We start from the raw sequence: 22707 nt of genomic DNA, 5'->3' as shown, positions 1-22707 counted from the left end.
ACCGGTTAAAAAGTTTCAAATTACTCTGGCACCGATTAAAATTCTTTTAATCGCGTCATTTTATTAAAGGATTTTAGTCCGGTCCAAAAACATAATTTTGAAAATAATCCACGGAATTGAAAAATACCACAAAAATTTCTAAAACGTTTCCAAACGACTATCGACCAATAGAACACGATTGAATAATAATATATTGAAAATTGCATGTGTTTTTGCGATGGAAAGAAATAAAGAAATATTTTCTAAAATCACTCGGTTCAAAGATGGACTCCGTGATTTTCGTTTTTCTCGTTTGGGTGTGGGCCAAAAAATGGGGACACGCAATTAAATTTCGTAGGAGCAATCTCTTCGTCTCCGGCAAGAAAATTGAGGAGAATCCGACCGGAAAGAAAAAGACTGACTTCCTGCGGCGTGCGCGCGCGCGCACACACACCCACACTCGCATACTTGCTGCCTGCCGCAGTTTCGTTTTGCGCGATACCGTTTCCACCGCTGCGGGCAAATTGTTGCAGGAAAAATTGTTGTTTCGGTAAAATGCTCGAAAAAAATTGCTGCCCCTCGGCGAAACCGTCTCGTTCGCGTCTGAGCCGACGGGAAATCGAATAACGAGAGCCGAGTCTAATTGCTATGAAAATCGAGGTTCACACGTGTTCTGTCAACAACTCGCTTTTTCGGATATTGCAACTAGATTCCCTAAAAAATCGCTTCGCAGTTTGTAATTCGCGCCAAAAATGGAGAACAATCCGATACACTGATAGTATTAACAACTTAGTATATTTTAACACAGGGAAAGTTTATTATCAATTTTTTTAAACGAAAAATTTATTATGAAACTGCATTTTCTAGGATTTTGTGAACATTTGAATTTCCCGCGCAGAGCCAGTTAAATCTATTGAGAATATTAGAATGTATTATTAAAATAAATACTGTTTGAATGTACTTACAGAAAATTTTGACAACAATTTTACAAAATCCCTAAACATTCAGGGCAACGACTACTTTAAGACGCACAGAAAACCTCGTGGAAACGAGAACTCAATTAAAGGGGTATTTTCAACCCTTAAGAGGGTGTTCCCATTTCTTGAGGGCGCACTTTGAGAATTTTTTTCTAACAAATTACACAACGTATCTTCATGAAACTTTGCAGACGTACCTACGTATGTTCAGACTATATTCATGAATTTTTATAAATAGTTATCTCGAAAACTCTGATTGTTACACAGAGCAGACGCGGAGAAGATGCAAAACGGTATAATAATGCACAACTGCAACAACGTTAACGATAACAACGAATGAAAATTCACGAATGGAGTTCAGATACGCATAAACAATTGTAGAAAATTTCGAAAAAATATGACGGTCAGTTTTCCGAAAAAAAATTCTCAAAGTACACCGCGTACGGGTGACAATTTTTAAATATAATAAATTGAGAATAAATATGTAGGAAGTCGCGAATGGACGAGTTAACAATTTCAGAACGAATTAGGGAGCTCAAGGGTCGCAGCTACCGTCTCAGGCCACCGGATTCTCGATTTCGAGCGGGTCGCAAAAACAGTTTGCCCATCGCCGGTCTGTCGAATTAATTACCGGAATGAAATTACCATGGAGAGCAGGACCGGGGGCGGTCCCGGGCCCTCGAAAAGTTCTGCAGTCGGTGCGTGAGCAGTTTTTCAGCGGCGACACACTTTCCGTAATGAAAAAAGTCCCGCGGAGGTAAACCCGCGAACAGAAATTGGTAAACACACGCTCCGCCCCGGGTATGTAGGCCGACCAGGCCGGTCCGTCGGGTCTAACTCACTCGATGCCTTCATTTCAACTGCCATACCTTCGCCGAACCGAATATAAAGTGACCTTCTTCTTCCTTCGACCCCTCACAAGTGGCCCCACTGCGGCATACCCTTCGCTAAACAATGGACGGAGCGCCTCCATTCTCACCCAAAACTGGATCGAACCCCTCCAACCCTTTCTCAAAATTAAATCACAATTTCAGCACGCAATAAAAGAGTTTTATTGCACAGATCTTGCAAAATATCCGTAAGTGCCATTTTCGGGACCATGGCTGCATAAAAACAAGTAAACGTTTCATTATAAAATTACTATAAATTTTCACGACTGCATAGATTTATCTATCTTTTTAAACAGTCTCTTGACCAGGGTTGTTAAAACTAACTTTGTCAAAATGACGGGTTCTAATATTTTTAATTTAAAATTATTCGGATTCTAAGGGGGCATACGTGAGAAATTATTTGTCACAATGACGGGTTCTAATATCTGTAATTTTAAATTATTCAGATTCTATGGACGCATGCGTGAGAAATTGTTTAACAAATTTATTTCTTTGGGTATATACAGTTCTTGTTATTGTTGTAAAGTAATGCGAAATAGTCGCTTTTAGCGCACCGTAAACCTAGTGTTAACGATCGGCAGAGAAAATGTTTTTAAAATTTTAATTATTGGCACGGGGAATGTAATCCGAGACTAGTTGGAAAGAAATATGCGTAACAGCATGATAGATAGACAAAAACCCACGCGTAGCATGTGTTGATGCGACCGCAGTATTCCAGCGCGATGAATCCGCGATAAGAATGCGACTTCACTCGTCCGGTTCCCATAAAAAGCTGGCTAAATGGATAGCATACACAATGATCCGTAAGACCGTTTTTTCGCTGCCAAATTGACGGAGATAAACAATTTGTTTCACTGCGAAACGGTCCGAAACGGACCGCATTATTTTATAAAAATGATTAATTATTTAGAATTATTTATACATTCATTTCGTCGTCATCGTCCGAGAATAAATTGTATCATTAAATATAATTGTTAAATATTTACATTAAATTTTAACATTAAATAGATTTTATCTTTGTCCCTGGGTGTGCTAAATCTGCAGTGGAACAATCACGTGGTCACAGTTTCGGGTATACCGCGGCCATATTTGTTGTCATTTACTGAAGTGCAACTTAGCAACGTGTGCAAGCGTATATTTTACAAAGTGAATGTAACAAACGAGTGTAGAATGTGTCCGCCATATGTTCCTAACAAAATAACTACGAAACACACAACGTATACGAAATACAAAGATTGGGGAGACACGGTTGGCCTAAAACAATAAATAAATCCTCACAAACACCCCCTACGTAGTCATAACTCCTAGTTTCCCTCTAAACCTAACCCGGACACTATTACAATCTTCCCATAACCCCAAAACAGTACCAAACCTTCACCCAATACCCAAAATCCCCTGAAAGACCAATACCCAAAAGACCCTGTTATCTCGTGGCAAAGCAGCTTCTTAGCCTAGTCACACCAATAAACCATTCTAAAAATAATCCAACTGATAACCGAGCTCCACAGCAGTGTTATCTCTAATTAAAACCTGCTAGATATCTGAAAATTACAATCTCCACTGACTAGTATCCACAAAAATTCTCCTCCGCAGTCCATCGCCTAGAAATCTGTTCCAGAAGTAAATATTTAGATTCCTAATTTTCATATCCCCCGCTGTCCCACCGCAAACAAATCTCTAAAACGCTAACCACCGCCTAGCAATATCCAGAAAAATTTTTTCAGCACATCCTATGACCGGATACCAGTCTAGACCAAACTATTCCTCGAAGCAGCAAAATATTTTCAAAGGCCCCAGTCTCGTTGTCCGACTACAAACAAATCCTCGAAACAATAACCCACAGCTAGCAATATCCACAAAAAATCCTTCTCCCCATCCCCTGGCCTAGATACCGGTCGAGACACGACCGAGGATCATTTTTCAGGTCGCTGAAAGCGGCGGAAGTATTTTCAAAGTCAGCAGTATCGGTGTTTGATCGTAAACAAAACCTCAAAATCTATATATCTGCGAAGAGGAATTGCAAGGATGGCGGAGCGAGGGGAGGAAGCGGTCGGACGGGTATCGGTTCTGGTAGCGCCGCTAAAATTCCAGAAACGGAAAGGAGAGGCTAGGAAAAGGAGCCTAAAAGGACGAGAAGAACAGGCACGAAGGCGCGAGAGAGGAGACAGGACAAGAGACAACGAATATTCCCGGTGAACTCACCGTGAATCCCGTCAGCGTGACATCCCGTCGACACCTTGCTGATTCACACGGGTAAATTCGCCGAGTCCTGGCCGCAGCCTCCACGCACTGCACTCGCGCCGCGGGTAAACCCGGTCTCTCACATCCAGCTGCTGAGAAGCCGGGACCGGGTACGCGACGTCTTCGTGGCGACGCACACCCTGGACGTCCCTCTCTGGACGTTCAGTTATCACGAGGTCTCTCCGCCTCTTCGAGAACCTGGCGCCCGGTAGACCCGACCGTGTTTTCACGTACTGAAGACGAGACGCGGGATCATGCGGATTGAGGGCTGGTACAACCCGGGTACGTCCGTTTCTCAACGACAACGCTCGAACGTCCGAGAGCGTGACATCGCGGGGAGAAAGCAGAGAACGTGCAACCGTGGATAGTTCAATCGCCTTCCGACCACATCCGAGCTGCTCGAGCAACAGCATCCGACTGGTTTGCTGGGAACCTAAATGCCATGGGCAACGCATGCTGTGCCAACCCCTCTCTAAAAACCACCACCAGGGGGCTTGCTTATCTATCCACCCATTTCCAATTAAAAAACCTCATTACTTGGATACCTACGGTCCATAAAAACACCCCTGGTCCCTTTTGTAGACCCAGTGTTTTTCACAGTAATCGGGGTGTCCAGGTTAAGGGGAGCCTCTTTCTGCCATTTTTGGTTTTGAATGGATTTCACCGTCATCTTGAACCATGGCGACACCTGGCGCCGATTCTCGGATGAGTTTGAGCGGGTAAGTTGATTATCCAATGTTGGTAACGTAGGATTTGCTGTTTTGTTGCCGGGGAGATTTTTTTGGGATTTGGGAGTATTGATTTTGGTTTGCGCCGAGAGGAAATTGTGGGCAGTGAGGAAATGAGAGTGCTCACGGCCGGGATTTTAGTGTCCCCGGTATAATGCTGCTACCTAGTCTAATTTTTAGCCTGGACCAGAACCTGCATCATCTTACCGGCATCATTAGCAGCGGATTCCAAATAATGCCAGAGTGGATGCTACTTCTATGTTAAAAGAGGGTCTTCTATGTAGACTCTGATCCAGCCTAAAAGCTGATGCATGTTCTAATATAGGCTAAAAAGATGATGCAGGTTCTGGTCCAGGCTAAAAAGATGATGCAGGTTCTGTTCCAGGCTGAAAAGATGATGCAGAAAGTGGGGACACTAAAACCCCGAGCGTGAGCACTCTCATTTCCTCTCTGTTGTTGGTTTAGGGTGTTATTGGAATCGGAGGGATGCTTTTTGTAGATTTATAGTTTAATCAGAGAGGTAATGAGAGTGCTCACGCCCGGGATTTCTCTAGTATGGAACAGAACCCGCTTTATTTCCTCTCTCTTAAGATGGACTTGTGAACGTATTAATAATGTTATTTATCGATGTGAATAAATAGATGTGGTTTATATATTGTTAAAAACACGTGTGCATTTGTCATACATTTAATAATTACAACAGTTTTGAACTATTAACATCGATGTCCGAGCCTTGTGGAGGGGATTCGACGTTCCAACATTGTTGCACTTCCCTAAGTTGGCAGCCGTGAAGTACAGATGGTAAAACAGTTGTATATTCATAAAATGTCCTTATTTATTATTTCTTGAATTATTTGTTGATTATGTGCCGGTTTACTGTCTATGGAGCCATTGTTAGGACTTAATTATTACAAAGGTAGCTGCTGGGTGGCTAGATTATTTACATAGCATCATGCGCTATAAATTTTGTATGCGCCCAATTACTATAAAATTCGGAATGATAACAGAAAATAGAAAGGGGAAGGCAAGTCACAATTATTGCAAAGATCGATCAATATTTTTACAAAAACTTCCAACGTTTCATGAACTATACATGCGCAAAAGTTGTGGGAACCATTTCTCCCCTATTTTCTATGTATTTTTCTCAAACAAAAATACGAAAGATAAATGAAATATACTGTAGCATCAGAAAACCATCGACATAAATATTCCCATTTATACCCACCATCCTCAACATTGTCCAACCAATTATATGTACACATTCAGATTTCCTCTCTGCTACAATGCATCAATCCTCAACGCGACAAGGACAAGTTAAACAGGCATATATCCCGCATAATCACTTAATACACGATCCCACCAAACAACATTCTAATTCCTACGTTATTCATTTCTGACTCATTTCTCGGCGTGCAGAATCGGGAATCAACGGAAATGTAGTAGGAACGATTTTCAAAAAACCGGAAAGCGCCAGTGGGAAAATCACGCCGCGTGATCCGTGGCCGTAGTTATCGCGTCCGCAGGGGAGTATAAGATCGAGTCGCGTTTATTCGCTGACGATGAGATTCCTGCGACGTTGTTAAACTCGCCACCATTTCGCGATCGATTCGGCCGCACGGGCGACGGGCGGCGTTCAATTTTGCAACGGCGATCAATTAATCATAGATCTCGGGCGCGACGGGTCGCGTCGCTTTCGACTTTCCCATGGCTCCGGCCCGTTGACAACGAGACATCGCCAGTCGCAGTGTATGTACCGCGGTGTTGCATAGTGCAGGACGCGGCGCGCGCTCGATGCACTTCATGCACTTCCACACATGAGGTGCAGCCGCGAGTCGTGTGGTGGCCGCCTCAGCCGCAATACGGGCCTCCCTGCGTCATCGGATCGCGACGATGGGCGTACGATCCTTGCACACTGCCCCTCGTCGCTTTAAAATGCCACGGGACACGTGAGGCCTTGCGAAAAACGAAACCGGCCGTGCTTCCTTCACGCGGAACCGCCAAATGCGACGAACTGCTCGAACCTGAGGTGAGGATCCTCCTAACGCCCTCCAGGCTCTCCCCCTTTGCATTAGGGGAATTTAGGATCTAGTCGTAGGGGGGGTCTCTGCAACTGTTCCCATCCTACTTCTAATCTTGCACCAAAACTAATTGAATAACGGTTTCATCTGTTTACCAGCAACACTCATGAATACAAAGAGGTGGGGCAACACAGCAACACTAAAGAACCATATTTACTCGTGTTATCAACTGTGTACCTAGTCGCTAAGATACAAGTAAACTCTCAAAACTAGAATTCAAATAGTGCGACAGTGTCTCATCTAGCCCCCATGCATGATAACACTGGGTTCACCGGTTCATACAGGTCACTCACCATGTTCTTTAAGGAAATAGTCTTGCCCCACCTTTTCCTAACTACAAAGGTCACACTTGTTTCTATAACTCTTTTGCAACAGTCTATAAATTTGTATAGGGTGGGCTGCAGGTATGGTGATCATATTTTCTTGGAGAGAATAAAGGACAAAGAACTGTTTATGGAACAGTGAAATAAAGGACTGTCCTCTTAAATAAAGGATGAAAGGGTCACTGTAGCTATAAGTGTACAAATGGGGTCAAGGAGATATGGCTTGAAATCAGAAAATCAAGAATAACAAAATTGTTCTGAAAACCTGCCTATTAGAGAAAAATGTCAGAATATTGTCACAAGGATGACTATTTCCACTTACAATTGCAGAGATAAGATATCCCTAGTATGGTTTTGTGGCTTCCGTTACTGATAATGGGCACTATATTACTTATAAGTTATGTGCTTGACTCAGTTAATACTCTGTTGTGTTTTCTAGTTATGAAAGGCAAGTTTCACTATTTTAACAGGCACATTTTGCCTCGAGATTAACGAGAAGACCTATTGAATGTATAAATGCTCATTGTATGTTTTGTTTGCATTCCATGGAAGGACCAAGGATGTCAAAACGGCTCAGCTTCTATGGTCTGGTAGGCCTGGCGTCCCTTTGCATCTTCTTCTTAGCGTTTAACCAACGCTACAGCAGCTACCTCGAGCATCGACTGCAGCCGGTGATATCGGTCAGTAAAAAATCGGAGGTGGGGATTGCTCTAAATTGAGTCACGCCAAACACGCTCTTTCTGATGGTAAAGTCTAACTTTTGCACCTAACTCTTTTTCCACTTGTACGCTAACAATGACATTCGTGAGCCATGCGAAGAGTACGCCAGCTCTCTTTCTCCCTGTTTCCACCTCCTCCTTTACCCTTTTACTTTCATGCAGCAGTCTGGGATGCCTATTGCTCAAAGATCCTCGGAAATTCAGGCTATCCACGCTATTATTGGGCAGGGTTTTTCCTGCAAATAATAAATATTAGAAAAAAATGAAGGAGAAGAAAGTAATGGCATATGTAATTTTTTTTGTGCTTGCACTATTTTTTCAGAAATGGGTATACGAATGAATTTGTCTCGACGCACGCTTTCGTATGATATAAAAAAATATATAGCATTCCATTAAAAAAATTGAAGGTACCTTAATTTCTAAAAAAAATAATACAAACACAAAAATGTTACATACGCCGTTACGTTGCTAGCAAAAAACAGTATTACTTTTTGCCTTTTTCATTTGGTTTTAATGTTTATTATTTGCAAGAAAAACGCTGGCTAGTGATAGCGTGAACACCCTGTATATTGTTTGAGGTTCGAAACTTCATGGAATAATTAATTATTAACTCGAAACATCGCTTATATAAGGTGCCATCACGGATGACAGACCTTATAAATATGTAATAGCTGTTCTGACTACGGGCTGTAAATATTCAGCTAACTCTATTCATACAAAAATGCTAATATAGACAACACGTTCATATAACATAGCTTCATAATTTATATCATTATCAGGGAATGCATGCGAAATATCTTTTTGTTTTTTAAGGAAATCATCAATTTATTAGCACCATTGCACATTTTTGTAACACTAGTTCCCACATAGAGAAAGAGGGAGAAAGATACTGTCCTGATTAAGTCAACAACATTATCGTGATCACTATGCAATGTGCACTGTTTGGACACTAAACTATCAATATTTTCTTTAATATAGGATGTTGAGATAAGGCCCCGCCTCATCAAAATTCAAGAGCCAGTAACGGTAAGCAATAACATGCATGCATAGTAGATAATAACAAATTGAATGAACATCAGTATATAGTCAGAAATCAGAAAAAAATCAGAATATGGCAATGGAAGGAAGCTTTGTAAACAGTACACTCGCCTCTGCTTCAGCTTTTCTTATAAAAATTTCCAAAAGAAATTTGCAAAAGAAGGTAGAATGTTAAATATGAACTATGTTTGTTCTTCAGACATATTTTAGAGGATCCATGGAAAATGTCACGCTTTCTGGGATACAAGAAGTGGTGGACCAGCAACGAAGAGCAATCCTGAGGGAAATGGAGGACTACAAGTACCCTAATGGAAAATATGGTGTAAATGCTAGGTGCGTACACTGTTGCCCTTGCAGTTAAGGGGGTATCATGTAACATAACTCATGTAACATTGATAAATTCCCTTGAAGCTGTTAAACGTGGTATATTCAAATTTTGTATACGTTGCAGCAAATTGGAGGACCTGGTGATGGAGAAGGGCGGCAGACCAATGAGGAGTGTGATTTTAACAAGTTGGCGAAGCGGAAGCACGTTTCTCGGCGACGTGGTGAACGCACACCCAGCAAATTTTTACCATTACGAGCCGCTACTCGATTTTGGAATTGTTCAAATCCGAGGACCTCCGCTCGCAGACGAGGCTTTGACGAACCTCGAGTCATTACTCAGATGCGATTTCAACAACCTCGGTAAATTTGTTCTTATAGAATGATACAAACAACCGTACAGTAAAATTAATGATTATTTATTCTCCCAGATCGATATCTGGACTATGGTAAAACGCATCCTTGGGTCTTTAATCATAACACGCATTTGTGGAGACAGTGTCAGGCACATAAGAAGATCTGTTGGGATCCACGTTTCGTTTCCAAGTTTTGCAAGCTGTTTCCCTTTCAGTCGATGAAGATTGTTCGGCTGAGGCTGCGCGCCGCGGAGAAACTTCTGGAACAAGAAGAGTGAGGACATTTTTCATTCGAGCTGATTGATCTTTTGATCGGGGAGATTAATGCAGAATTTTGTATTGCAGTTTAGGCGTACGATTAGTCCTGTTGGTTCGCGATCCTAGGGGTATCCTACAGTCGCGAAAACACAGGGAGTGGTGTCCCACGAAACCAGATTGTTCAGACCCGGCGTTAGTGTGCACCGACATGGTGTCAGACTTCAGCGTTGCAGTGAGATTAATTAAAAAATATCCACGTACTTTCAGGTGAGCTTACTCAATGAACAAGAAAGAGTTTAGTGTGTAGAGTCACTCGACTGTAACGTTTGTTTTAATTTCTTTTAACAGGGTAGTACGTTACGAAGACTTATCTGTAGACCCGTACAGACATGTGAAGGAGCTATACAATTTTTATGGTTTGGACTTTCATATAAATGTAAAAAGATTTTTGGATACTCATACAAAGAACGACGTCGGCGGTGTGTCGAGCACATTCCGCAATTCGAAAGTCGCCCCGTTTCACTGGCGAGCCGATCTCGATTTCGAGGAGGTGGATGAGATTCAAAGAGTGTGCGCAGAGGCCATGAGATTATGGGGCTACGTGATGGCGTCGAACTCGACCCATCAGAAGGAGTTTGACCCCCTCACCGAGTACCGTTTGCAGTTGTGACGATAGTTTTTATCATAAATATCACTGGAGAACAGTATTTTATCTGGTCATCGCGTAGGTATCGGGAATTATCACAAGTGCCGTAATTCACATTGCAAAAGGTGCTGATTCCTCGTGAACTCTAATTAGGGGTCTTACTGTGGGGGATTCTAGCTCGAGAACTCGTTGAACTTAGAAGGAATACTTTCATCTCCTAAATGTGGATAAAGAAAAATAGGTGTTGAATATTTTTGGCTATGAACGTGCAAGGTTTCATCGAACCGCCCATGCTCAGGTGCTTGAATAGCAAGAGCTCTGACACAAAGAGATCAATCTCTTCATCTTCTCCGAGATTGATAGCAAGACCAATGGTGCTGACTCCGATTAGGGTCATACTGTGGCGATTTTGGCTCGAGTACTCGTTGAACTTAACCCCTTGCATTATAATAATGCTTTGTTAGGCAGAGTTTGGTGCTTTATCCGAATTCATGAAAAAATATGTGGCATTACATTAAAAAAACTGCAGGTGACCCTCGTATAAAAAGAGCAAAGTAACAAAAAAAAAAGCAGATTACAGCATAGTATGTTTCCCTAGAAACCGTGCAACATGTGTTCGAACAATTTTTTCATTCAACAAAAGACTAACGAACTATTAGAAGTCGTGTTACAAGATATATAAATTTTCCTTGTCTTCTAGGAAATGATGAACTATGAAAACGTTCTAATCACTGTGACTGTAAAATGTATCATGGTGCAAGGGGTTGAGGTGGAAATACTTTCATCTTCTAAGTCTGGATAAAGAGAAATACGTATTGAATATTTTTGGCTATGAACGTGCAAGGTTTCGTCAAAGTTCGAGCACCCGTGCTCGGTTAGTAAGAGCTCTGACACAAATAGATCAATCTCTTTATTGATCTTCTCCAAGATTGATAGCAAGACCAATGGTGAATCTGTTCCTTAAAAGAATTTAAGAGGACGCGCAAGTGCTCTTCAAGCTTGTTGCACGGGAGACAAGGATTTCGAGATCCAGGAATTTTAGACGAGAAAGTTCCTAAAACCGTGGGCGTGCAACGAGGAAATATCCATATCAAGCATCGCGTGAAACCATAAATCGTGCGACACTTTTTTAGATTTCATGGTTTAACGATGAGAACGCATTGCAACAGGACTTTCCATGGGACAATGACGGGTGTCCGTACGTTTTAAACAGGGACCTTACCAGAAAAGACCGTGTCACATGCAGAATTATTTCAATAACTTTTTTCCCTGTTTTTTCTTCTATTGAAATTTCGAATCAGGAAACTACACACGCACTGTTTTCCAAAACGTAGGTACATCTATGCACCCACACAATTTCGATCATTTCGACTCTTACTGTTATAAATTTGAAGAAAAAAAAGCACAGAAATTAGGTCACTTGTTTCGAATAGTTTCCATGTAACCGGCCTTCATGCCAAAACTAAGAGATTACATTAAGTTTGTATAAACTATTTTCTTTTTTAAATGTACATAAAACAAAGGTCGTTTTGTTCGGTGGTGTACATTGAAAGAAACGTAAACCAGTAGCCTAAAAACACACCATGACAGTGAGGTAAAACGTTGAAAAGCATTTTACGAGAACGTTTTTTATTTTGATTATTTTTGTTGAACATAGACCGTACTGTAAAGTTATTCGCATGAATTTTTAATAAATTTTATATATTGCATTTGTAGTATATTTGAAGTTTTTCAAATACGATTTACTTTGCATAGTTATTGATTAATTGATAGTTCACTTACGAGATATATTGTATAAAAAAAAGTATATTGCATTAAGTATCAATGCTCAATTTGAGTGGAAACGTAGTTTTCTACACAGGCACTTAGAATTTGTATTTTAAATCGAGGCTTTCGACATACTATAAAATTTTGAATCACGCGTTTCCGTTTGAGATGTATTTTGATTAGACTATTTTTATCAGTAATAGATTGTTTTCAAGGTAGCAATAAATTTTAAATGATTGTTTTTTTATTAGGATTTTATTTGAATATAAATATATCGAAACTGTACCAGTGCCATTTTGTGCATTATTACTTTTCGGAACGAACAAGACAGTCTAGTCTAGTAGTGTTTATTACATTTTATAGTACCATTTGAATGTATCATACATCTTTTATGAAATAAATTTAATTTTTCCTAAATAACCACGCTCATTTCCATCTCTTTTTCTACAGTCATCTGAAACAGGAGATCATACACAAACTTACACTTTACATACACACTTTATCGTTGTACAACATGAAGACTTTTATTTCAGATTAAAAGACTTATAATCATCGAAAATTCATAGCGTATATTGTGAAACATCATTAAAGATAACTAACTACTTCCGTCCTGTAAAAATGACAAAAAAGATACTCTACCTATTTAGTCCGAGTATTTTCTTTTGTACTGCTGTGTAATTTAGTTTGCACTACATATCTGTAAAAGCAGAAAAATAAAATATGTTAAAACAGAAACGTTGTTTAGAGAATCTGCAGTTTTATTAATTTACAACTCAGTGAGGGCAAGTGCTAATCATAATGGTAATTCATATTAGCGTATATCTATTGGTAACATCATCGTTAGTAACAATCTAAAAAATATTAAATTTATATCATTTCTTACCTAATTTCGAAAGGATGTTACTTCGTCTCGGATATCGCGCAGAAATAAGTATATCTGTAACAAAATAAAATCTTATTTTTAATTTTTTGTACTAGTTACAATCAGGTAAGTTAATTGTTTTTTTGAAATAATCAGACAAAAATTTGCATCAAATTACTCAGACATATGCTTGTCAATTTAAAAATCATCATTAATTGTGACTATAATTACAAGATCAATTGTATAAAAAGAATTGCTGCTTACTTTTGTTGTTTTCAGAAGGCCATTTTAAGGGGAGTCTTTTTTCAGATGGTCTGTTGCATCCATTCTGTAATAAAAAATTGATTGTTTACTATAACAGTCCATATTGTTTATTAAATTTTTGAAAAATGAAATCCGTATCAGTGTAGTAATATCACCATATATGTATGTATGACAGGGATAACTAATAATTCATCATAAACAATTTTCTGAAAATTATGAATATTGGAAAAATAATGTTACCTTTTCCAGTTCTTTGTGTGAAGATTTTTCAGCCTATTTTCATGGTTTGAGGGCTGTTAGGTGAAAATTCAAAATTTTCTTTCATTGAAAATATTTTCAATTAATTTTTTGTTCACCCTTTTTCATTACCTCCTACAATTACAACGCTCGTGTTAATAAAACATATATATATTTTGGTATATCATATTTTCATAGTTTGCTATGATCAGGATACACTCTCTACATGATGCTTCTGATTGACTGGGGTGGTGTTAATTATTCATCATGATTCAAGAATTAATTATTAACAAGTCTTGATCTCAAAAGTGATCCAAATATAGTAAACTTGTCAAAATTAGGGAAGAAAATGAGATGTAAAATGATGAGATGATTATAAATTTTGAATTTGCAATTATTTCATAAAATAAATTGCATTGATTTCATTCTATTTTTCGACACTAAAATAACTTACCAATGTTAACATAAAATGCAGCCATCGGAAGATACTGAAGTCTAAACTTGGTCATATTTTCTGTAAAGAAAAAATGCAACATTTACCCAAATGCATTTTCCGGCATAGTGATTGTTAGTTGAACAAATTCGTCTCAGAAAACTGAATCACTCAAAAACATTCAGACTGGGGCAGTAATGTAACATCATGGTAACCATTGCATAAACGTATGAAGAAGCGATGGTGCGAAGTGTTTAAAAATTCAAGAAAATATCTACCGTTCGATACAATGAAAATGATAAATGTTTAATGATACAAAAAGAGAATAAATTGTTATATGAGAAACGAATAATACTCACTAGAAAGATCTTTAACAAGCTGAAACCAAAATGATCCAAAGCACGCTTCGGGAAGCTAATCTATCATAAGCGCCTAAAAAAAAAGAATCGTATCCGAATGACTGATAAACTAATAAAGATAAATATTCAAATGTTTAAATACAATCAGAATCACCTTAAAATCGTAATCATAAAATATATCATACGAACGAGACTACAGATATCATCATTCTTAGAAGTATATTATTAATGTTTCTAGCGACAAATTAGGAAAAATATAACAACGATAGATGAGGCGAGAGTTTGTTGATCAGAACGATATTGTTTATTAATTCTTTTAGGCAACTATGCACGTCGATGAGGATGGATTACGAAAATTCGAAATTTGCTTACCTTAGAATGTATTTCGACGAACGATCCAAACGAGAATGAACGATTATTTCCCGACACGTTTCGGAAGCAACAGAATGATTTTTTCAGAGACGAAACTCTTGTCACAACGTTTGAGGTTCGGGAGAAATTGGCAACGTTGAAAAGCGCGGGAATATTTGTATAACAACACAGTAGAGAACGATATTTAATAAATATACGAATTTTTCTGAATTAAATATTACATGAAATGTTATTTTTATCGAATCAGAAGTATGACTAAATATTCTGTCACATTTAAATGAAAAAATTATACGCAATCTTCTGTAAATATTAAATAGTTTCAAAGGCACATATTCTTAGAAGAGTTTGCCACGGATTTCCGAATTGTCGCGGGACATTTAAATTCAGTAAATTAGCTACAGTAAATAAAGCTCCCAGAGGAAGCACAGAATGGATAAAATGCAAAATCCATCTATTTGAATATCAGCTTTTTGGAATAATCAGTTGAAATATAGATTTTCAATAAGATGGCGTCATCTTTGGAAATGATAGGTGGTGCCATCTGGCGTAGAGAATCAAAATGAATTGGCTAACAGTTTCAGCGTTTTGCCACTACGTGAAACGGCGCTGTATAGAAATTTTATCTGGCTTGTGGCGGTTGTAGATAATGTAGATTTCTGTATCGATTAATTTGTTTATATATAGTTGTTAACATTTATTTTGTTTTTGGTTTCCCTACCAACAAAAATTATTTACATAACAAATTGCTTCAGATTAAAGTAAATACTGAAAGAGATAACACGTCTTTTATTTGGAGAAATATATTACACTCCTACAGGCTTTCGTTAGTGGTGCCCTCTGGCCAATTAATTTGAAACTAATTTGGCGAAGAGTTTGAGCGTTTTGCCACTACGTGTTTTGGCGCTGTACGAACATTTATACGAAGCAGATAATTCTTGCCGGAATTTGTACAGTTTCTTATGTAAAATGCGGCAAGATCACTCACGCTTAAATAAATAAAGCCAGGTGAACTTGAAGAAAATTGGCTCGATTTTAAAGGGACTCTGAGCTAATGTTCAAATGTGTTCCCGTAGGAATTTTCAAATGTTTGACGGCTCAAATTAAGGCTGGAAGGCTTCGCTCTGTGATAGGAATACTTCGGTTTTGAAAAAAAGACAAGAGCATATGGAAAAATCAATAATACACGACCGTTGGCTCGTATCCAATTTAACTCGATTTTGAGGGGACTTTTCGAATCGATTATAAAATGAGTTCCCGTACGAATATTTTAACTTTAAAGGGCTTAAATTAAAGGTAAAAGGTTGCCCTTTATGATAAATGTACTTATAAGTACCTATAGGTTCGATAAGAAAATTCATAGGCATGCCCAAAAATTTATTAACCCGGCTGCCAGCTTGAAAAAAATTTTCTCGTTCTTGAGTAACCCTCAAATCGATTTATGAACGTGTTCTTATAGGACTCAAATTGAAGGTGGAAGACTGTACTGTATGATAGGGTCAGTTTCCGTTGAAAGCAATAGTAGCCTGCGTTATGGGGCCATTGGGACCCCCCCTTCGGCATTGAAGTGCGACCGTTCAGTCGAAAATTTTCGGATCCGACCGCTAGATGGATTCTTCGAACGAAACGTTTCTCGCTGCAGAATATGAGAGGTATACATGTTATAAGGTGTGTTAGAATTCGTTTAGTTATCGCTTCTCGGCCTCTATGGCTAAGATCAAAGTGTAGTATCTGTTCTTATCAGCTTAATATCTGATACACTACCCATCGGGTAGTCAGAATATTAACTCGATTTTTGCAATGTGCGGAAGGTAGGGGCTTGCTCCACCTCCGTAATGAGTCAGCCTAGCCTTGCAGTTCTGCTAGGATTGGCTCGCATATACTTATTTAAAAATTAATTTTGCAGCATAAAAATTACTAACTTAATAAGGGTTATCGATTTTATTATTAAGTCGTTAATTCCATTTATGGAGATATTAAGTTTCGAAGGCCTGGTTTTTCCATCGATTTTTGAGTTTTTTAGAGAAATTAAGTTGAAAATCTTCTGTTCTGGCATTTTGACACGACACGTATTATTATAATGCTTGGTATTTGAAGTCACACGCGTAATTGATTAAGGTAAAAATTTCGTTGACTTTGTGACTGACGACTGTTGCCACGATTAAAGTCTCAGGAAAAATCATAATAAATATGTGTTGCTTCAGGGGATTTTCGAGTGAAGAAATAAATGATACACAGTGCGATTGAGTATAAAAGGTTTACTTCATTCCTGCTTCACTACAAGCTCGCATAAATACGCACACAATGTATATAAGTTCGACGATCATCGCTTAGCAGAAGGTACAAGCGTATGTTTCACAATAATAATGAATTACCATGTACAAAAGTAGTGTAAGTGTATACTAATATACAAAATTACGTGGAATATATACGCGCATACAAGAGAAAAATCGTTTAAATTATCCTAATCGATATACAAGATAAATACCAGTGGAGGGGGTGATTATTAAATGTAAATGTGCAATGTGACTCAGTGGTAATAATAAGATTATCTCATGTGTATAAAAGGTAAAAAAAGCTGTAAAAACGAAGGGAGGTCCGTGACGGTTGTCGCCCAGCATTCGGGGGGATGTCGCTTTTCTGATCTTATCACAATCATTTCCGGTAGTTGCCGGTGCGTGGAGGAAGATACTGATTGCTGCCGGCATCACCGAAACCACCCCTGCCTGTAACCACAAAATTTCATTGGTACCCCCACAATTTTTTTAATACTTCTGATTTATTTCCAGCAGTCATTGCATACGATTCTTCAATGTCAAAGGTCAAATCATTAAAATACCAAAAAAATTATACTGACCACCTTGGTATCCTCCAGCACCACCTTGGTAACCACCACCGGCGCCTCCTTGATATCCACCAGCACCTCCTCCGTATCCACCACCAGCACCTCCACGGCTAAATTGTGCCTGTCCTTCGTACTGAACATCAGCGGTGTATCCGTTAGCATCGTCAGCCATGTATTTCACGATCTGTGTCCTCGAATCGGGCAACAAGACTCTGTACTCCCCTGTTACCAAGTTGCCATCACTACTTTCGCGTTGGGAGTAGTCGTTGCCACTTGGGGGGTCGTAGACTTCGTACTGGAAGCTGTATGGCTGAGGCTGTGCGAGCATAACAGATCGCATTATGTCTTTATAACAAGCCTCGTTAAACATTGATATCCACTTATGCTAAAACTGTCTGTATTCAACAAACGCTTTTACCATTGTGGCTAGGGTCTACAAAATTGGATGGAGGGGGTATTCCGGGATTTTTTTCAGAGAAACTGTCGAACCTTTTTTATTCGAATTTTTCACACATATTTACTGGTATTCGGAGTACACGTGTGATTTTTCTCGAGTCAAAATTATGAAAATTACATGAGTTATATTTTTATAGAGGGCGGGCTTTACAATTGCTACCCAACCTTTCGCCAAACTCAAGAATTTTTTTCAGGGAAACTGTCGAACATTTTACATTCGAATTTTTCCCACATCTTTACTGATATTCGGAGTACACGTGTGATTTTTCTCGAGTCAAAATTATGAAAATTACATGAGTTATATTTTTATAGAGGGCGGGCTTTTTTACAATTGCTACCCAAACTTCCGCCAAATTCAGGAATTTTGTTCACACCTGTTTGAATATTGCAATTGGTGATAACTGTTTAATTTGAAGGGATGCGACTCACCCTGCCGTTGTCACGTCCGTATCCACCACCGAAGCCGCCTCCTTGGTAGCCCCCGTCGCCACCTTGGTAGCCTCCGGCACCTCCGCCGAACTGTCCAGGAACACCGTAATTGGTGGAAGGACGTCCACCAGGGAATCCACCGCCGTCACCGCCGCCCCCAGGCGCTCCGTAGGACGCCGAGGGCCTCCTGAATCCACCACCACCGCCACCACCTACATCCCCTGTGAAACCACCAGGTCCACCGAATCCTCCTCCGCCTGGTCTGTTGTACTGGTAGCCACTTCCACCGGCGCCACCACCCGGCAACAGTCCAGCAAGCGCATTACTGCTGAGACACGAGAGCAACAGCAGCCCCGTTGTTAACTAAAACAAAGAATCACATCCGTCAGAGTACCCGGTGAATTTCATACCTAACGAAATCCTACTGGTAGGAACAGCCCTTAACCCCTTGCCGAACAGAGTCTAATATGCACGTTATTAATAGACTGCGGATCTTTATGCATTTATAATAAAGTTGAGTAGACGAAATTTGAAATTGTAGGAAAATTTAAAAAATGTCAATATACTATTTCTCTATAATTAGCAAGTGAAAAGAAATAATGTTCTACTTGATTTACATTTTTCGTAATCGATGCAGACGATTTTTATCTTGCTTAAAGATCCGCAGTCTAGTTATTAATTTCCGTTAAATCATTATGCGAAATGAGAAATTGTTCGCATTGATTGCAAGACGTAGAAGCCGAATAAAAATGTCTTTCTTCAATTAATTGTCACGTTAAGCTGAAACTAGTGCGCTGATGATCTGAAATATTTTTAATACGTCCACTGCTTTAAATCGTACGTAGCCATTTTTGAAATGCGTAACATCCACAGTCTATTCATAAAACTTTTAATAGAATTTCAATTTATTTTGTAGATATTAAAATAAGAACAATGAATGAATCAAGGTGTCTAGCAGAGCATGAGGAAATAACAAATGAAAATAACATTATTGATACAAATCAATTAATTTCGTTGAATCCCCACAGAGTATCGAGAGCAAAGAACGACTCGAGAGGTGATGAAAATCTAATGAGAGAGAAGATGCTCTCCTCATTCGAACACTCAGAGCTAGTACCGGCAAGAAATCAGTGAATTACTTTGTAAAAGCTATTCAAACACGCGACGAGCGTGTCTCCTGTATGAACTGATTGCCCGATTTCGTCACTGTACGTCATTAATGCCTCTGACAAAAAGAATCGTGGAGAACGCTGATGCTGAGACGAATAGAAAGCTTCATGTATCGCGTGCCAATGATTTGCGGACGCGTAACTCGTGGGTATGTCGAAATTAATATCCCGGGGATGATTACTGAGCGATTTCCAATTGGTAGCGTCTTCCTCGAGTGCTTTTTTTCGTCTTGTCTATGACGAAACACGCCTGCATAGACCGGGGACCGAATGAAATATTAAATGGAATATAAACAATCCAATGGAAAATCCAAAATAGATTCTCAAGCTTGGACCTCGCAGAAATGCAGATTTCTGTTGATAGCTAGTTCCAAATTTTGTGACATTTCCCAATCTCTGAAACCCTAGTTCCAAATTTTGTTAATAACGTTTTCCAATTTCTGAAACCCCTAGTTCCAAATTTTGTTAGTGACATTTCCCAATTTCTTAAATCCCTAGTTCCAAATTTTGTTAGTGACATTTCCCAATTTCTTAAACCCCTAGTTCCAAATTTTGTTAGTGACATTTCCCAATTTCTGAAACCCTAGTTCCAAATTTTGTTAATAACGTTTTCCAATTTCTGAAACCCCTAGTTCCAAATTTTGTTAATAACGTTTCCCAATTTCTGAAACCCCTAGTTCCAAATTTTGTTAGTGATATTTCCCAATTTCTGAAACCCCTAGTTCAAAATTTTGTTAATAACGTTTCCCAATTTCTGAAACCCCTAGTTCCAAATTTTGTTAGTGACATTTCCCAATTTCTGGAACCCCTAGTTCCAAATTTTGTTAGTGACATTTCCCAATTTCTGAAATCTTCCAGCTACAATTTTTTTGTTTTAGGGCTCGATAAGCTTCGCTTCATTTTGAAGTTTGATGAGTGGATAAAGAATTCTAATTCCCCAGCGCTGAATAATAGTCACTTTTGTCTTAAAAAGTACAGGTTCCATTATCAGTGAAGTGGAGGTAAAAATCGTTTTTCAATGATATTTAAATGTTTCTCTTACCATCAAGATGAAATTCCTCTCATGTCAAGGTACAAGCCTTGCCAAAAATATAAGAAATTGTACAAGCCCCATAAATTAAGCTTCGAAAATTCTCTCAGGCTAAATACACTTTCATTAAAAAATGGTCCAAAATGGTCTAAAACCCCAGATTATAAATTGCTCCGACCCTCTAATTCAGATTTTTCTAAGAGTCAAGAGGCCTTGATGAAAAATATATAAAATTGAGTTACCCTCAAACATTGAACTTGGAAATTACTATAGCACCCCAAATAACCACCCCACTTTCATTCAAAATTGCAAATTTCTCTATCGACGAAATTAAAACAGTCCACAACCCCAAACTTCAAATCTTTCTCACCCTCCACCTAAAATTCCTAATATAAACATAAACAATAAAAAATTGCACTATCCCCCAAAATATTGAAATTACCATACAGTCAAACAACCCTACAAAGTCATAGTAGTCTAAAACCCCAGATTACAAATCTCAACATCAAACTAAAAACCCTTTTAACTGAGGGACCCTACACCCTTACAAATAAAGTATAGAGAATTACATTGACCGGAATTGTAGAATTAGTATAACAAAATGGAAAAGACCTTTTGGGAGACAGACGTCTCCCTCGGTGCCGGAGCCGTTTATGGGGCGACCATAACCGGCGGTATAGCCTACCTGGTGGTAATTCATATTGGTGTTATGACCGAAGACGCGGAGCGAACTGAGAAGATGATCCCCGGCAGAGTTTATATACCGTGCGGACCCTTTGTTACAGTTTATCCTTAGCGTTGCATATATCCACGTGTATTAACCAGCGTATTAGAATGACCGTCTCTCTGGGTGTGGGAGGTGGAGAGGAGAAAGAGAGAAAGAGAGAGAGAGAGAGAGAGAGAAAGAGAGAGAGAAAGAGAGATAAAGAGAAAGAGAGGATCACGACGAAGACGACGCGACGGGCGCATCTTCCCTTCACCGTCCCGTGGCGATGCATCATGGGAAGAAGAGAGGCGCACCATCCCGTTGATGATGACTGAAACAGCTTTAAATTTTAATTGGATCCACGCACGTGACTGTTCGGCTATTGGGCTAGCCACGAAAGGAAAGAGCCCCGGGATCAGCCGAATGGGAGGTCTACGCAGCCTCTGCCGGCTCTTCTTCCCTCATTTTGCAATTGTCTTTACTGGGACCAGCAGCCGGCAACCAGGAACACCGTTTCTACAGGTTCCTCGACCGTCCCGGATCCTTCAGTCAGATTCCTCCTTCTGTTGGAGGTCTCTCTGGCTCAGTTTCTCGGCGAATAGCATAACTTCGTGGCCCACAGCAGCCCGGAAACGAATCTCTTCTGGCCAGAATTGTTTTTCACGCTATTTCGAGGTTTAAGGTTTCGTAGCAGCTCGTGACAATTCTTTTCGGGACTGAATCTACCGCGGATTGGAAGATCGAACCCTCCCCTTTACAACGACGGTTTAAAAGTGGATCTACGATTTTTTTTAGCCGTTTTATGCAACTTCCCATGAAAGGTATACTGCCAACTGAGAGGTACGCCATGGGGGCTTCAGATGACCTGAACATGGTCCCCCATTTTGTTGCGCAAAACAGTGAGAAAAAATCGTAGGTCAATTTTTAAGACGGCGTTGTAAAGAGGAAGGTTCAATCTTCAAGAGTTTGGTGGATTGGTTCCCGAAAAAAATTTTTTGACGATTTTACGAAAGTTTCAATTGTTGCTATTTTCGGGTAGTGTCTTTTGCAAGCTTGTCTTCGATTTTTTAGTTGCTACGTCGGGTAAAAGAATGTTAGGGGAAAATGAATAATGGGTGACGAGAGTAGAGACTTCGAGCTTCAAAATGAGCTAAAATTTGTTGCGGTGCGATTTTTTTTTACCGAATTATAACAATTTGAATGCGAGTATCGGCACAGTGAGGG

General features: G+C 39.4%; 3 protein-coding genes and 2 non-coding genes across 7 annotated transcripts in view; 2 read left to right on the top strand and 3 right to left on the bottom strand.

Moving 5' to 3' along the window:
- Positions 1-4522, bottom strand: part of LOC143359130 (beta-1,4-glucuronyltransferase 1) — a 53264-nt gene extending 48742 nt beyond the window's left edge. The window contains exon 1 of the mRNA XM_076796846.1: positions 4049-4522. The gene's annotated coding sequence lies outside the window, so the exon portion shown is untranslated. The remainder of the gene's footprint in view (positions 1-4048) is intronic.
- A 1749-nt stretch (positions 4523-6271) lies between these two features.
- LOC143359386 (carbohydrate sulfotransferase 4) lies at positions 6272-13059 on the top strand. Of its 3 annotated transcripts, XM_076797304.1 has the most exons (8): positions 6272-6841; positions 7769-7896; positions 8914-8961; positions 9173-9306; positions 9425-9660; positions 9729-9927; positions 9999-10178; positions 10260-13059. In XM_076797304.1, exons 2-8 carry the CDS (start codon positions 7777-7779, stop codon positions 10579-10581), a joined length of 1239 nt encoding a protein of 412 aa, XP_076653419.1. In that variant the 5' UTR covers positions 6272-6841; positions 7769-7776; the 3' UTR covers positions 10582-13059. The 3 variants fall into 3 exon arrangements, with proteins under 3 accessions (XP_076653419.1, XP_076653420.1, XP_076653421.1); XM_076797305.1 differs by lacking the exon at positions 8914-8961 and having other exon boundaries at positions 6273-6841; XM_076797306.1 differs by lacking the exon at positions 6272-6841 and having other exon boundaries at positions 7832-7962.
- Positions 13060-13580: 521 nt separating this feature from the next.
- Positions 13581-13654, bottom strand: LOC143359419 (small nucleolar RNA R38). The gene has a single exon (XR_013083114.1). It is a non-coding gene; the product is annotated as a small nucleolar RNA R38 (small nucleolar RNA).
- A 2884-nt stretch (positions 13655-16538) lies between these two features.
- LOC143359417 (U2 spliceosomal RNA) lies at positions 16539-16730 on the top strand. The gene has a single exon (XR_013083112.1). It is a non-coding gene; the product is annotated as a U2 spliceosomal RNA (small nuclear RNA).
- A 641-nt stretch (positions 16731-17371) lies between these two features.
- LOC143358707 (uncharacterized) lies at positions 17372-21576 on the bottom strand. Its single transcript, XM_076796054.1, has 4 exons — positions 21463-21576; positions 18579-18941; positions 17706-18009; positions 17372-17574 (listed from the first exon to the last, which is right to left on the bottom strand). Exons 1-4 carry the CDS (start codon positions 21475-21477, stop codon positions 17504-17506), a joined length of 753 nt encoding a protein of 250 aa, XP_076652169.1. The 5' UTR covers positions 21478-21576; the 3' UTR covers positions 17372-17503.
- Between the last annotated feature and the right edge of the window lie 1131 nt (positions 21577-22707).

This window comes from Halictus rubicundus, chromosome 11 (genome assembly GCF_050948215.1).
Source record: "Halictus rubicundus isolate RS-2024b chromosome 11, iyHalRubi1_principal, whole genome shotgun sequence".
Taxonomy (NCBI): domain Eukaryota; kingdom Metazoa; phylum Arthropoda; class Insecta; order Hymenoptera; family Halictidae; genus Halictus; species Halictus rubicundus.
Note: the sequence above shows the minus strand (reverse complement) of the source record. Positions and strands in the feature narration are given on the sequence as shown.